Source organism: Lacerta agilis, chromosome 17 (assembly GCF_009819535.1).
Source record: "Lacerta agilis isolate rLacAgi1 chromosome 17, rLacAgi1.pri, whole genome shotgun sequence".
NCBI lineage: Eukaryota > Metazoa > Chordata > Lepidosauria > Squamata > Lacertidae > Lacerta > Lacerta agilis.
This window is the reverse complement of record NC_046328.1, coordinates 3,193,482-3,214,175: the sequence shown is the minus strand read 5'-3', so window position 1 is coordinate 3,214,175 and position 20,694 is coordinate 3,193,482. Positions and strand designations below refer to the sequence as shown.

At 45.5% G+C, this 20,694-nt stretch overlaps 2 protein-coding genes across 2 annotated transcripts; one reads left to right on the top strand and one right to left on the bottom strand.

Annotated features, from left to right (window-relative positions):
• Positions 1-255: 255 nt before the first annotated feature.
• RILPL2 (Rab interacting lysosomal protein like 2) lies at positions 256-9,987 on the bottom strand. The gene is made up of 4 exons (XM_033135958.1): positions 9,398-9,987; positions 4,874-5,025; positions 1,385-1,498; positions 256-561 (listed from the first exon to the last, which is right to left on the bottom strand). Exons 1-4 carry the CDS (start codon positions 9,764-9,766, stop codon positions 537-539), a joined length of 660 nt encoding a protein of 219 aa, XP_032991849.1. The 5' UTR covers positions 9,767-9,987; the 3' UTR covers positions 256-536.
• A 3,525-nt stretch (positions 9,988-13,512) lies between these two features.
• SNRNP35 (small nuclear ribonucleoprotein U11/U12 subunit 35) lies at positions 13,513-15,875 on the top strand. Its single transcript, XM_033174145.1, has one exon. It carries the CDS (start codon positions 13,613-13,615, stop codon positions 14,354-14,356), a length of 744 nt encoding a protein of 247 aa, XP_033030036.1. The 5' UTR covers positions 13,513-13,612; the 3' UTR covers positions 14,357-15,875.
• The last annotated feature ends 4,819 nt before the right edge of the window (positions 15,876-20,694 follow it).

The following is a 20,694-nucleotide window of genomic DNA, read 5'->3' as shown; positions in this document are numbered from 1 at the left end:
GCATTTGGGCTTGTGGGAAAGAAGGAACAGCTGCAGGGAGTTTCCTACCACCGCCACCACCACCGCCCCTGTCCCTTGCAAGCTGCTCTGATGAGTATCATTCAATTGAAAGCCAGATTGTAAACCTTCACAATAAATACAGAAATACAGAAATGATCTAATAGGCGTGCACAGTCCAGACAAATAGTTCTTTTTCCTGCTGTGAAGTAAACCCTGTGAAAAGCAACAAATCAATAGGCAAACCTCAGAATGATTAAAGAAACGAAGGTGTGTACCAATTTATTCCACTCTTTGCGTACAAGCCTTTCCAGTAGGACGGCCGCACTCATAATAAGGGTGAGAAACATTTCGTACCAACAAGGAACTTGGGACAGGGAAAGGGATGCTAACTTTGCACAGGAACACAGTGCTCCAACCTTCCTGCCGTTGCAGTAAACAACCAGCACAGCCTTCAACTAGTGCAGTCCTTGAGTTTTTGCTCCAGATTTTGCTTCCCTTACAGCCCGGGGCCTTCAAAGCTCAACAAAGGAGGCTCCTCATCGAGGCTTTTTAAAAGCAAACCTGCATTTGGAAGGGGGAGAAGATGGTGAGTGAGGATGAGGTACCCAAGTGCAGTGAGGCAACAACTAGGGCCAGGGCCACCATAAAAGGGAGGTACAGTGGGGCACATGCCAAGGCCAGTGATCCACTGTCATCCCATTCCGTGGGGGGAGTATAGACATGTAACCCTATGATTGTAGTAGAGACTACCGAGGCCAATCATTGGCTTATCTAGATTAGTATTGTCTACTGACAGGGGCTCTTCACCCCACCCCCCAGTCTGACCTAGAGATGCTGGGATTGAACCTGGGACCTTTTGCTTGCTTTGCCACACAGAGCTACAGCCCGGACTGTGCAGTGGTAGGTGAATTACTGCAGGAGGGCGATAGGCCAAACGTGGCCCACCAGGGAGGACATATTTAGCCCACAAGTCCATTTTTCCCCCCAAGAAGCAGAGTCACCTGTCAATCAGCTGACATCTCTCTGATGGAGTGGCGCCAGCTGATGAGTGGGAGGTGGGTTCGATTCTGTGCTGGCTGCACAGGCCCATTTCACTGCTGGGAACAGACGTGCGCAGCCAAAGTGAGGCTGAGGGAGCTGAGACCCTTCAGATGAATGTTGGACTGACTCCAGCTCCCATCAGCCCCAGCCAGCAAGGCCAGGAGTCAGTGATGATGGGAATTGTAGTGCAACAACAACTGGTTCTCCATGCCTGTTTTAGTTGATTCTAATAATGGTGTTACCTTGAAGGTAGATTCAGGTTCCCCTGGTAATAAACAGACCAACAGGACCGCCTAGGCTTTCTTTCCTGCCCTTGGCCCACAACTACAGCAGAAGAACTCACAATCGCTTGATGGTGGTCTTTTCTTCCCTCCTTTGACACAAATCTGAAGTGGTTCCCACAGCCGGAGCCTTCTGCAAGGGATCACCCCAGTCTTGCTTCTCGGGAACAAGGCCACTGACGAGAGAGAAAAAGATAGGGGGTTATGCCCCTTGTGGACGCCATGTACCCTTTTGTAATCATTAAGAATGAAACTGGTCACAGGCACACCATAGATTTAAAGCATATTTTAAACTACCGTATTGGCCTGAATATAAGTCTCACTTTTCCCCCAAATTCTGACCATGAAAAATTAAAATGCGGCTTATATTCATGACCTTACGTTATGTAGCCAGGAGCATGCGGCAAAGCAGCGCCCGCCCTGTGCGTAGTCCCCCGTCCTCTCCTCCAAGGCCGGGAAGGGAGACAGCAAGGAAGGGGAAGGGCCGCCGGCAACGCGTATGCAGCCAGGAGCAGCGAGGAATGAAGCAGCTTATATTCGGGTATTTTTTCTTTTTTTTTCCTCCCCCCCCCCCAATTTTAAAGGTGTGGCTTATATTTGGGTGCGGTTTATATTCGGGCCAATACGGTACATGACTTCCCCCCCACCCACCTTAAAGAATCTTGGCAACTTAGCTCAGTAACTTTAAACTTTGACGTGACATGTGAATGCTGTCTCTGTACCACTCAATATCAATTTTGACAGCACAGCACTGGAAAGATCTTTCCAATACCTAACTAACAATCATAACAATCTTTGCAGCTTGTAACATATGTCCAATAAGTTCATTACTGTTTAGGTTTGTTATCTTCTGTAAAAATATTCAGTTTACGAAACACTGGTGCTACCTCAATTTATTTCTGTGTTGTTATATTAATTTCAGCAAAAAATAATAACCAAAATACTTTTACCTCAGTGCAGTCCCACCATACGTGGAAATAAACACCCATGAACAGCAGCCTCATTAACAATTCAGTGATGATCATGGGTGAAACACTAAGTTTCTAGGGGTCAAGCACCACCTATGTATTAATTTCAAAATCAATTTCAAGTTCCTCACTGAAACTGATCTGTAAGGAGGCTTCATCCACAGTCTTTTTTTTTTTATAAGATTTTTATTATTTTCCAATAAAACAAGAGAAAAACATAACATAACATAAACACCAACATTAACACAATAAAAAAACACATTACATAAACACAATCAACAAAGAAAACAATTAAAACAAAACCAAAACCAATACATACCTAAACTGGAACACCAATCTATCTCTTACTACTTAACAAAATCTAGTTTCTGACCTTCTATAGGGACCTCCCCCGCTTTCCCTCCTCTGCCTTCAATACTAATATACTTTGGTAACATCCATTTTTAACATTGCAATTCATTATCCAACCTTTTGTAATATCATAAAAACTTAACATCTTATAGTATCATGAAATAATTCTTAAATCAATCTTATACTTCTTTTCACTTGAGCTGCTGCTATTAATTGGTTACATATCTCTTCACTAATTCAAAATTCCCAAAATCGTAGCATCAAAATCTTAAAACTTAACATCAAAATCCTAAAATCTTAACACACTATCTTCAGGGTACCATAAATCCATCCTAATTCAATTTTTATCATTTTCACCCTATTCCCCTTCTCACCATTTTTCTGCTCTCTCCCATGCCCCCCCACCATTCATCTTTACATTCCCCTCTGTTGTCCTTGTTCAGTATCATCTTAAAATTTATAAATCTCCTCCTTGGGCGCCTCAAGAGGCACCAGCTCTCCTCTCCCAGCAACTCCATTTCGCAATTTTGGTTTCCTTCCACTTGTGTCTTCAAAAATCTTCTCAACTTCATCTCTGGACTCCCACTCCAGAGACTGAATCTCGTAGCTCCAGTCAAAACATCAGCCCTGTGTTTCTCACTACACCAGGGCCGTCCATTTACCTGGGGTTGCTGAATCAATTCGTCCCATTTCACCAGCACCTCCCCCAGTTCCCTGGAGAAATCTGCTTCCAAATTATCAAAATTCTCCCAGATCTGGCTGGTCTCTCCTGCTCCACAACAGATTTCTTTGAAATTACGTCCTAACCAGTCCATTTTCCGATTCACAAACTCCAATTGCAGAAGGATTGTTCTTTGTTCCTGGGTAATACCCGGATCTAGAATCAGTTTAAAAGCGAAAGCAAGCATGGTTGGAGAAAACAAAGGGTGTCAAATGTCAGTAATTTTCCATCTTGCGTATTAGTTTTCCAACGCCATTTTCCCTGAGACAGGGTGCCAAAAATAATTCCAAAAGCCACAGAAGAGATATTTCCAAAATCTTCAATCCCTCAAATTGGGATTTAATCCATCTTCTCTGTCAAAATGCTTCGTAGCAACATTGTGTCTAGTGATGCAGCTGCAGCCGCTTGAAGCTTAATTACCTCCTCTGCACAACAAAGGAGAGGGACGGGCTTCCTTTTATCATCCCTCCCGGTTGCCAATTATTCAAATGTAAATCCAATTAGTCCCGTACTTACAGCAGCCGGGGTTCTTCTTTTTTCTTTGAAGTTAGCAGGAAAAGCTTGGTGCTCAGGTCTGGCAGAATTGCTGCTTTGATCTCCCGGGGGGGTGCATCCGCCTCTTCAGTCCCGTGTCGGTAGCTCCGCTCGCTTGAATTCCCCCCCTTACGAGGGTCAATCAAGAGCAGAGACGGCACGTCTGGGACCCACGAGGCCGCGGTCCACGGGACGCTCTTCCCGTGGCTTTAAGGGGCCCTTGGCGCAGACAAGGAGACCCCTAAAACCCCCCGGGGACTGGAGCTGATTCAGCTCCACTCCGCCATTATCCGGCACCAAACCGGAAGCCGGCTTCATCCACAGTCTAGTCCATTGATCTGACCGGTTCTAATTTTTTGTTTCAAAGAATGGAACATTGATATTGGAAGCCCACTCACTACTTCCATTTCTGTTTGAACCAGATAGGCAGGGTATCAATAATATATTTATTATTATTATTATTATTATTATTATTATTATTATTATTACCACCAAGATATTATCTCTTTCTGACACAACACACACACTCTCTCTCTCTCTCATACACACATTCACATAGAACCTCTCCCACTCATCCTTATCACTCTCTACATCGCTGCAACCCAGCCCAGTAGGCTGCTGGAAGAGGGACAGATCACGCTTACTAGAATCCTGAAGGCTCCCTCTATTCCTCTGTCCATTTCTGCTTCCCCCTGCCGCCCTGTCTTCCACTTCTCCGTTTAGGTTTTCCCCTATTTTTCCTTTCCAGCCAGCCCCAACCCTGTGAAATTAGAGGGCCACTATCAGTCAAGCAATAGCACATGGATGAGTGTTACCTGGTGTCTAAATCAGAGCTATACAGCTTAATTCCTCAGCTGCTCACAAACTGCAAATAATTGCACAGTCCAGTACGGTAAGTCTGCATTCCAGCAGGCAAAAGACAATTTGTTTGATGTTCCAAAGGACTGCCTTTAAAAAGCCATAACCTGGCAGCTTACCTCTTGTAGCACTGCAGCTCCTCCTGGGCCACCAGCAGCTGGGCCTTCAGCTGGTTGCGTTCCTGAAGCACCTCCCTCAGCTCCTGCAGCGTGAATCGTGGGCGGTTCGCATCCGTGAGGTCTATGATCACCTGGTTGGGGCCAAGGTTTACCTACAAGGCAGCACAACAGCAAAACTCAAGTGGGGCATGCCAAGAGAAGTGCAGCCAAACAAAATGGCAGCACCTGTGCCTGCTTGACCATTTCGATCAGCAGAATTGGCACTTTTACAGGCACCACATAAGCAGGAACTCAATCATTTAGTGTGACAGCAATGACACTTTGGAACTCCCTGCCTATTGACATCAGGCAGGTGACTTTATTCTTTACAGCAGCCACTTATCTAGACCAGTGTTTTTCAACCTTTTTTGGGCAAAGGCACACTTGTTTCATGAAAAAAATCACGAGGCACACCACCATTAGAAAATGTTAAAAAATTTAACTCTGTGCCTATATTGACTATATATAAAGTAATTTTTCCCACGGCACACCAGGCAACATCTCGCGGCACACTAGTGTGCCGCGGAACAGTGGTTGAAAAACACTGATCTAGACAAGCTAACCCAGATGTTTAGAAAATTTAACACAGAGTTTTAATCTGTGTTAGTCTATTTAATTGTGGTTTGAACTTTCTATAATTTATGGTTGTAATTTTCTTAGTGATCATTTTTATTGGTTTATCTTTTTTGTAAACTGCTTTGATGGTTCCACCCCTACAATCAAGTGGTATATAAATTTTACAAAATGAAAAAAGAGGCCCATGGAGAAACAAGAGCAAGGCATCGACAGGGTCGAGGAGATCCCTGACATTTAGGTGCACAAGATAATCTTCACACACACACACACACACACACCCACCCAGATCTGTGCACACTCAGTAGTGTGGGAATGCCAGTTGTAAAATAAAAAATGGAAATGGGAGGGTTTTACACTCAATGTTCTAATTGTATTCATAGTATTCTATGTATAATCGCGACAGGTCACTCCCTGGTCTCTCACAATGTGCTATGGCCATACGGCTAATGCAATAAATAAATTGATTGATTGAAATGGGAGGGAATCTGAACATAAGAAGAGTCTGCTGGATCAGGCCAATGGCCCAGCTAGCCCAGCATCCTGTTCTCACGGCAACTAACCAGATTCCCGTGAGCCCTCTCTCCTCCAACTAGTATTCAGAAGCATGCTGCCTCCAACCACAGAGGCACAGCAGAGGCACTGTGGCTAGTAGCCTCCATGAATTTGTCTAATCCTCTCTTGAAGCCATCCAGGTTGGTGCCATCACTGTCTCCTGGGGGAGTGAAGAGGTACTTTCTTTTATCTGCCCTAAATCTTCCAACATGCGGTTTCATGGGATGCCCACGAATTCCAGGAAAACTTTCCCCCATCCACCTTCTCAATGCCATGCATAATTTTATGAACTTCTATCCTTTTGCCTCTTGGTCGCCTTGTCTCTAAACTAAAAAGTCGGAAACGCTGCAACCTTAACCCTATGGTCCCTTTGAGCTTCTTCCAGGAGGATACACTTCAACATTCTGTTGCAGATCCTATACGAAACTTAAAGAAAAAAAATCAGGTATTTAATGCTCCATTCCTATAGCTTGGCAAGGGCCAGGATGCTTATAATAAAGAATGATGTACACACTGCAGCATATAAACACACAGGTCAGCTGTTTGAATTTGAAAGCTAGGAGAGAACTGAGTTCAAATTCCAGCTTTGCCATGCACCCCTGGGTGGCCTTTGGAAAGTCACTTATCTTCTGACTTCTGTGCTGCTATGTTATTACATTTATATCCCACCTTTCCATCACTCCAAGGAGCTTAAATTCTCATTTTACCTTCAGAATAACCCTGTGAAGTAGACTAGATGGAGACACCCAAGTTCACCCAGTGAGCTTTAAGGCTGAGTAGGGATTTGAGCCTTGGTGTCCCAGGTTCCAGTCCAACACTCCGTTTTTTCCATATATATTTTCCTGTTTTTATTTCCCCTTTCTCCATCCCTGAATTTTTGTAAAATAGGAATAATAATAATAATAATAATAATAATAATAATAATTTTCCTTTTAGGACTGATTGCAAAGTGTAAAATTTGTGTGAATCACTTTCTATTGCGGGACTTCAAAAAAATTCACAAACACGTAGTTTCAGAGTAGGACCAGGAATAGCAGATTGGAGTTCAATGCCTGTGCTCAGTGACAGAGCATCTGCTTTGCGTACAGAAGATTCCCAGTTCAATCCCTGGCATCTCCAGGCAGGTTTAGAAAAACCCTCTGGGATGTTGGATAGTCACTGGCAGTCATTGTAAACAACTAGGTAGATCAAGAATCTGATTTGGTATAAAGCACTTTCCTCTGGTCAAGCACTCCCTCTCAGCCTAGTCAACATCACAAGGCTGTTGTGAAGAAAAAGTGCAAGAGATCTGATGTATGCCAGAGATGGGGAACCTGTGGTCTTCTGAATGTTGGCCTCCAACTCCCATCAGCTTCAGCCAGCATAGTCAATGGTTGGGGAGGCTGGGCGTTGTAGGCCAGGAGCATTTGAAAGCAGGGCACCAGCAAGGGCAGACTGGCTAAAAATCTATGCATAGCATATAAAATAAATGTGTGGTCTCATTTTAGTGGTAATGATAAATATGTTAACATTCATACCTGATGAGAATATTAAGATCCTAATGAATAATATCAATTATGCAAACACCCACACGATTGCTACCGAACTAACCACACACTCTAAACATTAAATTTGCATGTGTGACACAGCACAATGTGCATCATGCAATGAGTTTGTTGCATTCACACAGTGTTCTCTTACAAAAATGCACAATTGCAGCTGCACTTCAAAAGATGAGACTGCAGCGTTATACCATCAAAGCACAGGCGCAAACAATCGCACAGAGTCGGAAATGCTCAGTTCACGGCACAAGTTTGCAAGCTGTAATTCAGAATTTTGTGTGCACTGCACACAAAACATAATTTTTTTGAGAATCACATAAAACATATGCAAGATAGTCTGGCTCCCTCTCATCGGCCCTGTCTGGAAGGTGTGTGTGTCACAGATTCCCACTCCTCAGTGGACATCACCCTGAGCTTAGAGGAAGGGTGGGATAAAAATGTAATAAAGTTCAACCATGTGCATAATTTTCACTTCTGCTCTTGCATGTGATCTGCCATGGAGCTATGACACTGCAAACAGGGGAGAGGGCTGCCACATTGCGATCTTCCCAGAGGCATATCTGGCTAGGTGCAGGATGCGGGTGGCGCTGTGGTCTAAACCACTGAGCCTCTTGGGCTTGTTGATCGGAAAGTTGGCGGTTCGAATCCCCGCAATGGAGTGAGCTCCCGTTGCTCTGTCCCAGCTCCTGCCAAGCTAGCAGTTCGAAAGCATGCCAGTGCAAGTAGATAAATAAGTACTGCTGTGGCAGGAAGGTAAACGGTGTTTCCGTATGCTCTGGTTTCTGTCACGGTGTTCCATTGCACCAGAAGCAGTTTAGTACTGCTGGCCACACGACCCGGAAAGCTGTCTGCAGGCAAACGCCGGCTCCCTCGGCCTGATAGTGAGATGAATGTCACAATCCCATAGTCGCCTTTGACTGGACTTAGCCGTCCAGGGGTCCTTTACCAGGCATATCTGGCTAGGTGCAGAATGCTGGCTTAGCTGGTCAGTTCTCTTTTCTCCACTCAGCTGTGGGACACTGGAAAGAACTGCCTGCCTCTGTGCAGGGATGACGCTCCTTCCTTTTCCCCCTGTGAGTAACTCATTCCAGCACTTGCATGACTGATATGACAGAGGCATCTCTTGCATCTCCAAACTGATGGTGATGATGGTGATAATGAGCCCCATCAAGGGAAAAGGCAGAGTATAAATAAATATATAACAGTAATAAGAAATGTGATGTGAACCTAAGGAGTTCCCTTATACCAAGCTACACCCTGGGTCCCTCTAGCTCAGCAATGTCTTTGTACTGACTGACAGCAGCTCACTGCTGAAGACTCTCCCAGCCTGCCTGGAGATTCTAGGGAATGAACCCGAGCCCTTCTCCCTGCAAAACAGGTGCTCCAGAAGGAGGAGGAGGAGGAGGAGGAGGAGGAGGAGGAGGAGGAGGAGGAGGAAGAGGAAGATGAGGAGCAGGAAGGCAGCGGGGGCCCTGACAGCGCTTTCGAGAAAAGCCCCTTCCCTGAGCTATGGCCCTGTACATCTCACAATGTGGTGGTGAGAGCGTCTGACTGGGTCGTCGGATTGTGGGAGACGGTCAGCTATGAAGCTCACCGGGTGACCTTGGGCCAGCTGCACTCTCTTGCCTAAACTACCTCTCAGGGTTGTTGTGGGGATGAAATGAAGAAGGGGAAGAACTGTGTGACCAAATCAAGGTCCTTGGAGAAAAAAGGTGGGATATAAATCCAATAAATTACAACAACAACAACAACAACAACAACAACAACAACAACAACAACAACAACAACAACACCTCAGTCCCAGCTTTGGACAGACCTCTTTTGTGCTTCCGCTGGCTGCCTGCTCCCGGAGCCCCTCCACCTCTCTTCTCAAGCTGTCTCTCTCCATCTTCAGGGCTTCCACCGTCAGGTTGGTCTCATTCACCAGCGCCTCCAGCATCTCCAGGATGCTGACGATCTTGAACTGCAGTTGGGCCACCTTGGAGGGCACGGCCACGCGCGGCTCGCTGCTGAGCTTGTGCAGCTCCCTGCCCAGGACGTAAGAGATGTCATAGACATCCTCAGCAGTCAGCTGGAAGGGGCTTTTCTCGAAAGCGCTGTCAGGGCCCCCGCTGCCTTCCTGCTCCTCATCTTCCTCTTCCTCCTCCTCCTCCTCCTCCTCCTTCTGGTGCTGCTCAGCTTGCATGCCAAACTAACGGGATGCACCTGGGAGATCCAACTGCGCGGAGGGAGGGAGGCGGCTCCGGATCGCAAGAAGTTGCCTGTTGCAAACTCCAGCCACTTCCTTCCTCCTTTGAAAGTTTCGAGCAGAGGCCAAATCCAGTCCGCCTCGAGGGCGAAGCTCCCGAGGACCCAATCAAAGATCAGCGGGAGAGGTGGAGCTAAGGGAGGAGGGAGGACGGTTGCCACAGGGATTCGCGCAAGCAGTGCGTTCCCATGACGCAGGGGCTCCCTCGGCAAGAAGTTTGCTCAGTTTCCAATTGGCCAAGAGTTACGTGCACGTGCTTGTTTCTCAAAACCACACACACACCACAGTGCGTTTATGACCCATATCATAAAAAAAATAAACTTAATGATTTCATTCGTAGGCATTCTACATAACCATCCACATTTGCCTAGAGCTTCTCATACAAATACACGCACGTGCGAAGCAGTTGCATTGCATGCACATTTATAGAACTCTATAGCATTAAAAAAACTAACTTCATGATTTCATACAATGTGTACACATTACATATCAAAAAAGCCAATAAAATTCTTATTAAAAAAATACATATCAAAAATCCCAAACACCCATATTTAAAGCATTCAATTTAAAGCTTTTCTGAAAATAACAAAGCTTTTTAGTGTTAGAGAAATAAAATATTACACATAGAAATAAATATAACCACAGTATTACTTACTTAACAAAGAGTGCAGATCCACCTGCAAAGAGCTAAGATCACATACAAAGCACAAGGGTCACATCCATACTACACATTTATGGCACTCTTATACAGTACTACGGTACAGTACTTTTAATAGTCATGGCTTCTACCTCCCCTCAAAAGAAAATACTGGAAGTTGAAGGGAAATTGAAGGGCAGGGAAAGTAACTGGCCCAGCATATTCCTGAGAACAACCAGTTCTTACACGCTGCACTTTTAAATCACATTTGAAGCACATTCTTTCCCTCAAAGAATTTTGGGCAGTGTAGTTTACCACTCACAGAGTTACACTTCCTAGCAACCCTATGAAAACTACAGTGCCCATAATTCTTTGAGTGGGCTGGGAGGATGTCGTTTAAATGTGTCTGAAAGATATACAGGCAGCACGTGCGTTCAATATGTGCATGACCGAGTATATAGGCGCATCACACTGATCTGAGAAGTGACCTGGAAACGCCATAAATACATGACTGAAACATCACTGAAAGGGTGGGGTGTGGGCAGAACAGGGGGTCTGCAGGCTTTTTTAATGCGTTCCCATTATACTTGATTTCATCAATGCGTGTGGTGCCTCGGAACGTACCAACACCCCCCCCCCCATGTAAACAGAGGGCTGCCTGCAGTGTGTGTGCAACCACACTTGACTTATGCCAATCTCCTGGGGGGTTGGACTCGATGACCCTCAGGGTCTCTTTCAACTCTGCAATTCAATTGCATGATACAGGATACTGGGATTCGGAAACCATTTCCAGAGCTGAATGTGGTTTAAAAAACTGCCTCCTCCTCATTGTTATGACTGTAAACAACAGAAAGAATATTGACTGGACTGCTATGTATTGTTTAATGGATAGGACATGTATTGTACAGCTGCTTTTAAATATAACCATTTTTTTTCTTTACCCAGAAAAAAATGAATTGTACTTTCTTGCTGACTGGATTCAAAATGTTTTTTGCTGATTTCTGCTGCTTCTTTTTTTGAGCGGCCACGAAGGAAGATGGCAAGGCACCACCAATGGAAAGGCAGGCCAAATCAGTCACCTGAGACACTTGCTCCGTATTACCCAATAAAAAGAACTATTCGACACCCTAGAAACCTTTGGGCTAAAACAAGGTTTTGTAATGTGTTGGGCTTAGAAAAACCTGCTTCTTTATACAGCTTAAAAAAAAAATCTAAGCATTTTACGTAAAATGGTACAAAATTGCTGCGAACTGCCCTGAGTTCTTCCTATGAAGGGCAGTATACAAATAAAATAAAATAAAATAAAATAAAATAAAAGTAGATTTTAAAATCTGCTGAATTTTTAAAACACACACACACGTATATAATAAAATTACATTTCTAAGTTGGGTTGCCTAAACAAAAAAGTGTTTAGCAGGCACTGGGTACAGTACAATGAAGATGCCTGCCTAGTAATTAATAAATAAATTAATAAATAAATTTAATAATAATAATAATAATAATAATAATAATAATAATAATACATAACTTTCAAGGCACAATAGGAGGGTGCCTATGTAATCGAGCATTTTTTAAATCACGTGTAATGCGCGACCTCTGCCGCCAGGGGGCGGCCGCGGATACTGTGGAAGGCCAAACGCGTTTCCGGTTCCTGCCCTGCAGATTCGCGCTGGGCTATTGGGGAAATTCTTTTGGCGAGTCCGGGCCGCGGAGCGGATACTGCCTTTGAAAATTAACAAACAAACAAATATTAAGATTAATCACTCTTCTTGCCAGGTCCAAGGAATCTACTGGTGGCGAATGAGCCGCTGCCAATGAGAAACCGCCTTGCTAACTGCCTGCCTCGTGGGCTCCTCCTTGTTTCCTATGGTAGGTGAGTATTTTCCCCCTTGGCAAAAAGAAATAATTGGGCGCAGGGAGGCGTTGGCTGGTGACCGCCCGTGCATGCCCTTCTCCGGGCTGCAGGTGGTGGTGGAGGTGGGGGGGGGGCTTTTGAACTGGCGGGGAAGAGGAGGAGATCCTGGGTTGCCAGCGGATCAGAGAGAAGCAGTTTGCTTTGCTTTTGCAAGTTTTCGATTAGGAGACTGGCCTACTGCTTCCTACCTTCTGGGGCTTTGCAAGGCAGACTGCGCTGTGACATACACACGCACACGAAAGGCTAGGCAGAAATAACGTGACTTCCACGTGGTGCTAAATCTACGGATTGTTCAAGCAGAATATTCTTGCCAATTCAGGAATATGATAAACCTGCACTGGATGCGCAGCATGCATTTAAAACGCACGACTTTCCCACCAAAGAATCCCGAGAACAAGTTTGTCAAGGGTGCTGAGAGTTGTAGCTCTGTGAGGGGGTCCCAGGGTTACTTGGGGGGGTGTGCTTTTGCTGTGTAGTGTGCATACAACCCAAGTCCATTGGTCTCTACATCTCAGCTCTGACCCACATCAGTTCTCCAGGATCTGAGGCAGAGGTCCGTCCCATCTCCTGCTGCCCAGCTCCGACTCCCACCCTCCTTCACTATGGGAGTTTTCACAGGGGTTTCTTTGCTGCTGTAGCAGCACAAGGTCCTTTGATTCCTTTCAGCTGAGCAGTGTTGAATCATCTGCAAGGAAGGGAGAGGGAGGTGGGATGCATGAGAGCCCAGTGTGGTGTAGTGGTCAGAGGTTCACACTAGGTCCCAAGAGAGACAAGGGTTCAAAGCTGCCCAGAATGGCTGGGAAAATCCACTCAGATGGGTGGGTTATTTATTTATTTTATATTATATTATATCTCTCCTCACTGGGTGACCTTGGACCAGTCACTGCCTCTCAGCCTTTTGGAGAAAAAGGTGAGATTTTAAAAAAAGCAACAAATAAATACATACATGAAATCAAGAACGGGAAAAGAAGTATGGTTGTGGAGGAGGGCAATAAGTCAGATCTCTCACCTCCCCGAATTAAATTTTTAAAAATGGAATGAGGAATGTGACAGTAATACAAATATAGTCCTGTAGCAAACCAACACTAACTTGTTTTACATTACAGGTAAGAGGTGTGCTAAATATAATAAATAGATTTTGAAAATTTAATTTTTTAAAAAAAGAAGAGGCACAAACGGAAACAGGAACCCTGAAATCTGGAATGCACTAAAGGCTCGCCCCCTGCAGACAATGAACGAGTGGACGCCCATTGCAAAAGAGTATGACCCCCTCAAAGCTGGGAGCATTGATGGTACAGATGAAGAGCCCCACGACCGGGCTGTGTGGAGGGCCATGACGGCACGGTATGTCCCCAACCGAGGCGTTTCAGGGGACCCTCACCTCACGCTGTTTGTGGCCAGGCTCAACTTGCAAACCACAGAAGAGAAGTTAAGGGAAGTATTTTCTCGGTACGGAGACATCTGGAAGATCCGCTTGGTTCGAGACCTGGTCACTGGCTTCTCCAAGGGCTACGCGTTCATTGAGTTCAAAGAGGAGCGTGCCCTTGTGAAAGCTTACCGAGATGCCAATAAGCTGGTTATTGACCAGAGTGAGGTATTTGTGGACTTTGAGCTGGAGAGGACCCTCAAAGGGTGGATCCCTCGGAGGCTTGGGGGTGGCTTTGGTGGCAAGAAGGAGTCGGGGCAGTTGCGGTTTGGTGGCAGGGACAGGCCCTTCCGGAAGCCCATAAATTTGCCCGCCATGAAAAGTGAGTTTTACGGGGAAGGACAGGCGGAAAAGAGAGAGAGAGCTTGGTCCAGGGACTGGAAAACGAGGAACAGAGACCAAAGGTGCTCCGAACGGGAGTGGTCGCGAGGATGGGGAGAGAGAGATGGAGTGCGGCACTCCAGAGAGGAACGGAACCGAGGCAGAGAGAGGAGAGATCGAAGTCGGGACCGCAGCTCAAAGAAGCAAAGAGATGAAGACAGGCACTGATGGGCCGCTCCCTTCCAGTGCTACGCAGCCACAGAACACCAGTGGATTATGGGAAATTGTGGGCCCATCTTCAAAAGCAAACTGAGACAAAGCCTGGATAACTGGCTCGTAAGCTTCAAAATAGTGGGGTGTTTTCATCACCGCACTCCACTGCACACTTAATGGGTTATCCTGTATGGTGTTGCAGGTTTTGATGAAATTGTTTAGTCATCTTACTCTTCTACACCACCCTGTCCAAGCTTTTGGGTGCATATGACCAGTGATGCACACCATTCTTGGAATGCTAACAAACAGAGCAGAGAAAGGAAAGCTCAATTTGACTAGGGGGAATGTAATAATTCACAGGGCAGGGGGAAAGGAGGGTCTGCCGTGTATAGGCAGGGAGGGTGGGTGGGTGAGGAGAGGAATCTTAGAGAAGCAAGAAAAGGGGCCAGATAGAAGGTTGTTAAACAAAAGGAGACAAAGAGCAGGCCAGAGGTGCTTAACTCGTGTCCTTTGAGATGCTGCTGGACTGCAGTTCCCATCATCCCCAGACAGCTTGGCCAACAGTTAGTTGCAGCAACACCTGGTGACCCGCCGGTTCCCCACACCTGAGATAGCCAGTGGGTTGAGGAGCATGTGGTTCAGTGGGCTGAGAAAAGGAGACCTGAAGGAGAAACAAGGGCAGGCTGGGAGGGCTCTCCTGTAGGCCTTTGAGGTGGGAATGAAATAAGAGCAGCAAAACTGTGGACTGGGATAGGGAACCTGGGACCCTCCAGATGTTGCTGGACTACAGCTCCCATCATTCCTGACCACTGACCGTGCTAGCTGGGGCTGATGGGAGTTGGAGTCAAATGGTGTCAGGAGAGGCACGAGGTTCCACTAACCTGGGCCTAGGACATAGGACTGGATTTCTTGTATCAGTTTGGATTAAGGAACCAAACCTTTGGCTGAGGCCTGTGGCTTATAGAAGATGCAAAAACAGACAACCTCTTGTTAATCCAGAAATAGTTTATTTAGAATATTAAAAAGATCAAGTGTTAACATAGCCCTATACCCACCCATTCCCTCCAAACATGCTGTTTATTGCCTTTTTTTACCTTACAGTACCCTGAATCTTTATTAAAGATACACATTCACTCCTTTTGCATATCACACAGTTGTGTGCTAAGCCTTATCAGACAATTGCATTAAGGGAATGCTCAAGTCTGTGACAGTTGGAGAGATGTTAACGCCTTGCTAGGAACTGAAAGCACACTGGCAACCCCTGTAATATGGGGTTGATATGGCATGGAGAATTGTGATTTGTTTTGGTGGTGGTTCTTCTGGGGTTTTTTATTTGCCCTGCACACCTTTGAAATGCACCCTTGGAAGCATGGTTGGGTTTGAATCCAGCCTCTGGGTTCAAAGTGTTTCCCAAGCCCTCCTGTAGTGCAATAAATTATGCAAAACAAGCATCATTGCAGTGTTTATTCAGGTTGTTGCATCTGTGTGCATGTGATAAAGAGCAAAAATAAAAACAAAACCTCTTTTAAAATTACAGAACTATGGGGAAACTCAATTTCAGCAAGACGTAAGCATGTAAAATATTAACAAGGATTTCCACTGTTGCATTCATACTATAGTCCCAAGTGGCTGGTGTCCATTAGGACAGGTAGGCTGCAAAGCAGGAGGCCACCAGGAGGTGGACTGGTTTTAAGAAGGCAGGCAGCTGGCAACTGCTGAGGGCAGAGATTGGCGGGGCAATGCCCCATTTGCCCTAACAGACAAGCCTCCACTGTACACACAGTTCCAGTGATGACCTCACAGACAGAAGGCAGCTGCTGCTGCTGATGTTGCTGTACAGGTCCGAGTTCTTGGGACTGGACTGCCTCTGTTCACAGAGCCATGAAAAATGGACGGACGAACTGCATATTTGGGGCAGCTCTCTCCACTTCTTCACAAGCAGTCGGAGAACAAGGAATAGCATATAGAGTTTTTTAAAAGAGTTACATGCCAAGAGCTTTTAAACACAATCCAAAACCTAATCTGCATTAGGAGCAACAAAAAATGTGTTCCAGTTTCCCAAAATACTTATAATTTAAGAAGAAATGGGGAGGGAAGAAAAATCAAAGAATTGTAAGAGTTCGAAGTGACCACAAAGGTCATCTAGTCCAACCCCCTGTAATGCAGGAATCTTTTGCCCAACATGGGTCTTGAACCCACAACCCTGAGATTAAGAGTCTCATGCTCTACTGACTGGCATGATGTTAAAGTCCTGAAATCCACAGCTTGTGGCACCCTGGAGGAATTGTACACATGACTGTTGAAAACTGCAGGCTTGTAGGGCAGCCCTGTAAATAAATTCACAAAATTTACTAACCTGCACATAATTTTTTTAGGCTCCTAAAGGGTTAATATGTTCTGTTGACCAGTCCTCTGTATCAAGCTTGGAAACACAGGCTAGCATCTTAGCAAGCTCTTCCGAAATACCCAGGCTTGTGGGATGGGTGGGTTGAATGATCCATCCCCACTTTCGTTTCTGGCTTACCATGAAAGAAGCTTTTATTCTGTTATGGCTACCATGGAAATCCAATGGGCTAGTGGTTGACGAACCATGGTCCGTCCCTTGTCCTCCTCCAGCCCACTAACTTGCTCGCAATGTCTTGTGTCATATGGCTACAAAGCAAGTTTGTAAATAATACAGGGTTGCTCTCGGGCTTTAGCATTGTGTAGTATTTTATCTCTCCCGCTGCCCTGCTTTGTTTAGCATCTAGCTCATGGAAGAACTCTGGGGAACTCAAAAGCAGGCTCATGAGCACAACATTTCCACTGGTTCTGATAAAACAGGCCTGGGGATCCTGTGGCTCTCCTGGGACTGTCCGTCTACAACTTCCATTATCCCTGGTCACTAGAAGAGACTGATGAGAGCTAGAGTCTCACTATATCTGAAGAGCGACCCATTCCCCATCCATGCAATAAAGGGATTCTGCTTATTGGAGTAGTATTTTTAGTAGATCAGCACAACTACCCACAATGTTTCGCTATAACAATGTCAAGTGATGGCAACCAGACGCGGTGAAGCAATGGTTGTCAGTGGTTAGTTCTTGCCAGGCTTCTCCACCTTTTGCAGCTGCACAAGAGACTTAAATTTAGGAGGCAATGACCCTGCCCCAATCATTGCTTCTGAATTTTGGAAGAACTTTAGCTGCATGGCTTGACATGAAGTCATTGCACATTTAGCTGCAAAACTGCTATCAAGCAGCTCAGTTCTTAGCTTGCCTGCAGCCTGGACCTAAGCCTGTTTACTCAAGCAACTTTCCTAAGAGGTTAAATGGGATTTCAATACTGTGCATGTAGGATTTTACCGTAGTTTAACTGAGAAGCAAGTCAGTTTGAGAATCCTTTGCTTACAGGTGTTTGAGATCAGTTGGGTTTGCTTACATTAAAGAAATCTCAGCCATCCCCCAACCCCATTTTTAAAATTCAGTATTAAAAGCTGCCCTGTGCCAAGTCATGACATAAGCTCTGTGAGCTGAAGATTCTCCCAGCCTTGAGTTCTTTTATAGTAGAGAACCCAGGTCTTTTAAGGGGCACTTTAGTAATTCCAAAATATACATTAGAGCAAAGCAATACATTTATTATACCCAACCAAAATGTGGACAAAATACTGTGCTCACAAGCTTCTGAATTCCCTAGAACTCTGCATCAGACTAGATGCAACTGGAGGATTCAAAAGCTTTGCGTGCTATTTTGTGACACAGCTAAGAATGGACCCACTGGGAAAAAGCACACAAATTTAAATGGGCCCAATCTTGAGTTCAATTCAGTTGAATACCACCCATTTTGGCTGGTTTAATGAAGGCATTGCCTTAATTCAGCCTTCATTGACCTGGTGCAGATGTTGTTCGACTGCAACTCCCATCTACTGGCTGGAGGCTGATGGGATCTGTAGTCCAACAGAATCTGCAGGGCATCAGGTCAGCACAGGCTGCCCTGTGTGCTGAAATTACTGGAACAAGTGTCCCTCCTTAAGTTTACGAACGCTTGCCTTAAACAGACAGAGACTTGTTTTGGTCACATGTTGACAAGTTATGGCTTCCTTAAGGATCAGGTGGGTCCAGGCAGCCGCCAGGTAACACCAGGCCCTGTTCCAAGAAGAGGGTCTCTCACATGAGATAGGAACTCTTCCAGTTGGAAAAAACATTGCAAGTAAAAACGCTTACGGCTGAATTGTAGGGCTGTTATTGAGAGTGGCAGCTCAAGAGATACTTGGAGTGCCCACACCACATAAAAACAGTGCCCATGGATTCTTGCCAATGCTACCAGCCTTCCTTTATATATAGAGTACTAGTCGAAGTGACTAGCATGAGTTTGGCCAAACTGCAGAAGGCAGTGAAAGATAGGCGTGCCTGGCGTGCTCTGGTCCATGGGGTCACGAAGAGTCGGACACGACTGAACAACAAAAGAGTACTATGATAATCAGAGCCACCAGAAAGAAATCTTGGCTTGCTTTTTCCACAACCAAATTAAGACAGGAATTATCAAAGTGATTTTTAGCTCAAAGGTCAGTGGAACTTCAGGGTTGCATCTGGCTAAGTTCTGCTGAGGGAAGGCCCACTGACATTTATGGGCCCAAGTTAGTCACGTTCATTATTTTCTGCATATGGTCAACCCCAGAGACAACCCTATGCTAGTCTGTTTCCATGTTCTGGAATGGCAAGCTTTTTTTTAAGTATGTTATACACTGGTCCTGCTATTTAGAGAAGATTCACTATGCTATTAGTATTCTACATATGCTATTAGCCCAGTGCTGAGAACCATAAATGCTATATAACAATTACATTTATGTTTAACTCACAAAAATGCTTGATAAATTTTGATAACCTTTACAACAGTCCACAATGGATTCGTGGTCCAGAATTTTTTATCCCTGTATTGTAGATGTGAGGCTGAGGGACCAGCAGCTTGGTTAAGGCCACTAAGTAGGTTCATTGTGAAGGGGAGGTCTGAACAGGGGACAATCCAGCTCAAAGTCTTAGCTAATATACAGTGGTACCTCTGGTTACGTACGGAGGTCCGTTCTTAACCTGAAACTGTTCTTAACCTGAAGCACCACTTTTGCTAATGGGACCTCCCGCTGCTGCTGCGCCGCCAGAGCACAATTTCTGTTCTTAACCTGAAGTGTTATTTCTGGGTTAGCGGAGTCTGTGACCTGAAGCGTATGTAACCTGAGGTACCACTGTACTGTGTGGAGGAGAAGGGTCTTCGCACAAAGCCAAAATGAGATTGCTGAGTGGGAGGTAACAATACACTCTGGGAAACCCAGAGGTTTGCAAAAGTACAAGAAAACGCCCTCCCCCTCTTTTTTTGAAAAGCTTAAGGGGGCAACTCCTGCCTGCCTATTAAATAAAGCCCAGTGAGGATGGAGCATGCTTCCACCCTCGGAATGTTGAATGCCAGTTGGAAAAATAATAAGGAAAATGGTAGGAAGAGGAAGGATCTTCTTGGAGGAAATGGCTGGCGGGAACCTTGATCAGGAACACTCCTGCTGGGAGGGGGGGGGGGGTACGCTGCAACATTTTGTTTCCGGTTTCATTTGTTCTCACTATAATGCCAAATGGGTGGTTGCCAGGGTTGGGGGGCACAGCCATTGGCCACATCAGCATCCATGGGACCCCATAGGTATGAGCTGACTGCTCCATCACACACTTATTTTAAGCATGGGGTAGGCAGGAGAGTGCATGCAGACTCCTTACGCCAACTTTGAAAATATATTTCCTGACCTTGCCAAATGGCACAAAAAACCTTGGAGGTAGGCAAGTATGTGTGTTACCCACATAGGTGAAAAAACTCAGACACAAGCACAGTGTGGCAGTTTGATGGCCCTGTCATCATATCGATAGATCACGAACCATGTAGCAAATCCACCTCAGGCATAGCCCTACTGTGAGCAAGATCCCCAGCGCTGATCACTCAAGGGGCACATTTAAAGCCGTATCACACCCCCTTTAAACAGTCGTGGCTTCTCCATAAGAACTCTAGGGTACTGCGAGTTGTTACAAGAGAGTTGTTATGAAATGTCTATTCCTGACACGGAGCTACAATTCCCAGAATGGTTTAGCAATAAATCCTTCTTCCCAGGAAGTTTGAAAATTATAGCTCTGTGAAGGGGGCAGGGGTCTCCTAGCAACTCTCAGCACCCGTAGCCAATTAGTTCCCAGAATTCTTGAGGGGGGGGTACCACTTGAAACATTGAGTGTGCAGCGGGCTCCATATAGGCAAAATTTGTTTCAAAAGTGACTTTTGTTCCCAAAGCTATTGAAGAGACAACACCTGTGTTTTCTGTAGAAGAGACTGCCCTCGCAATGACAGAGGGG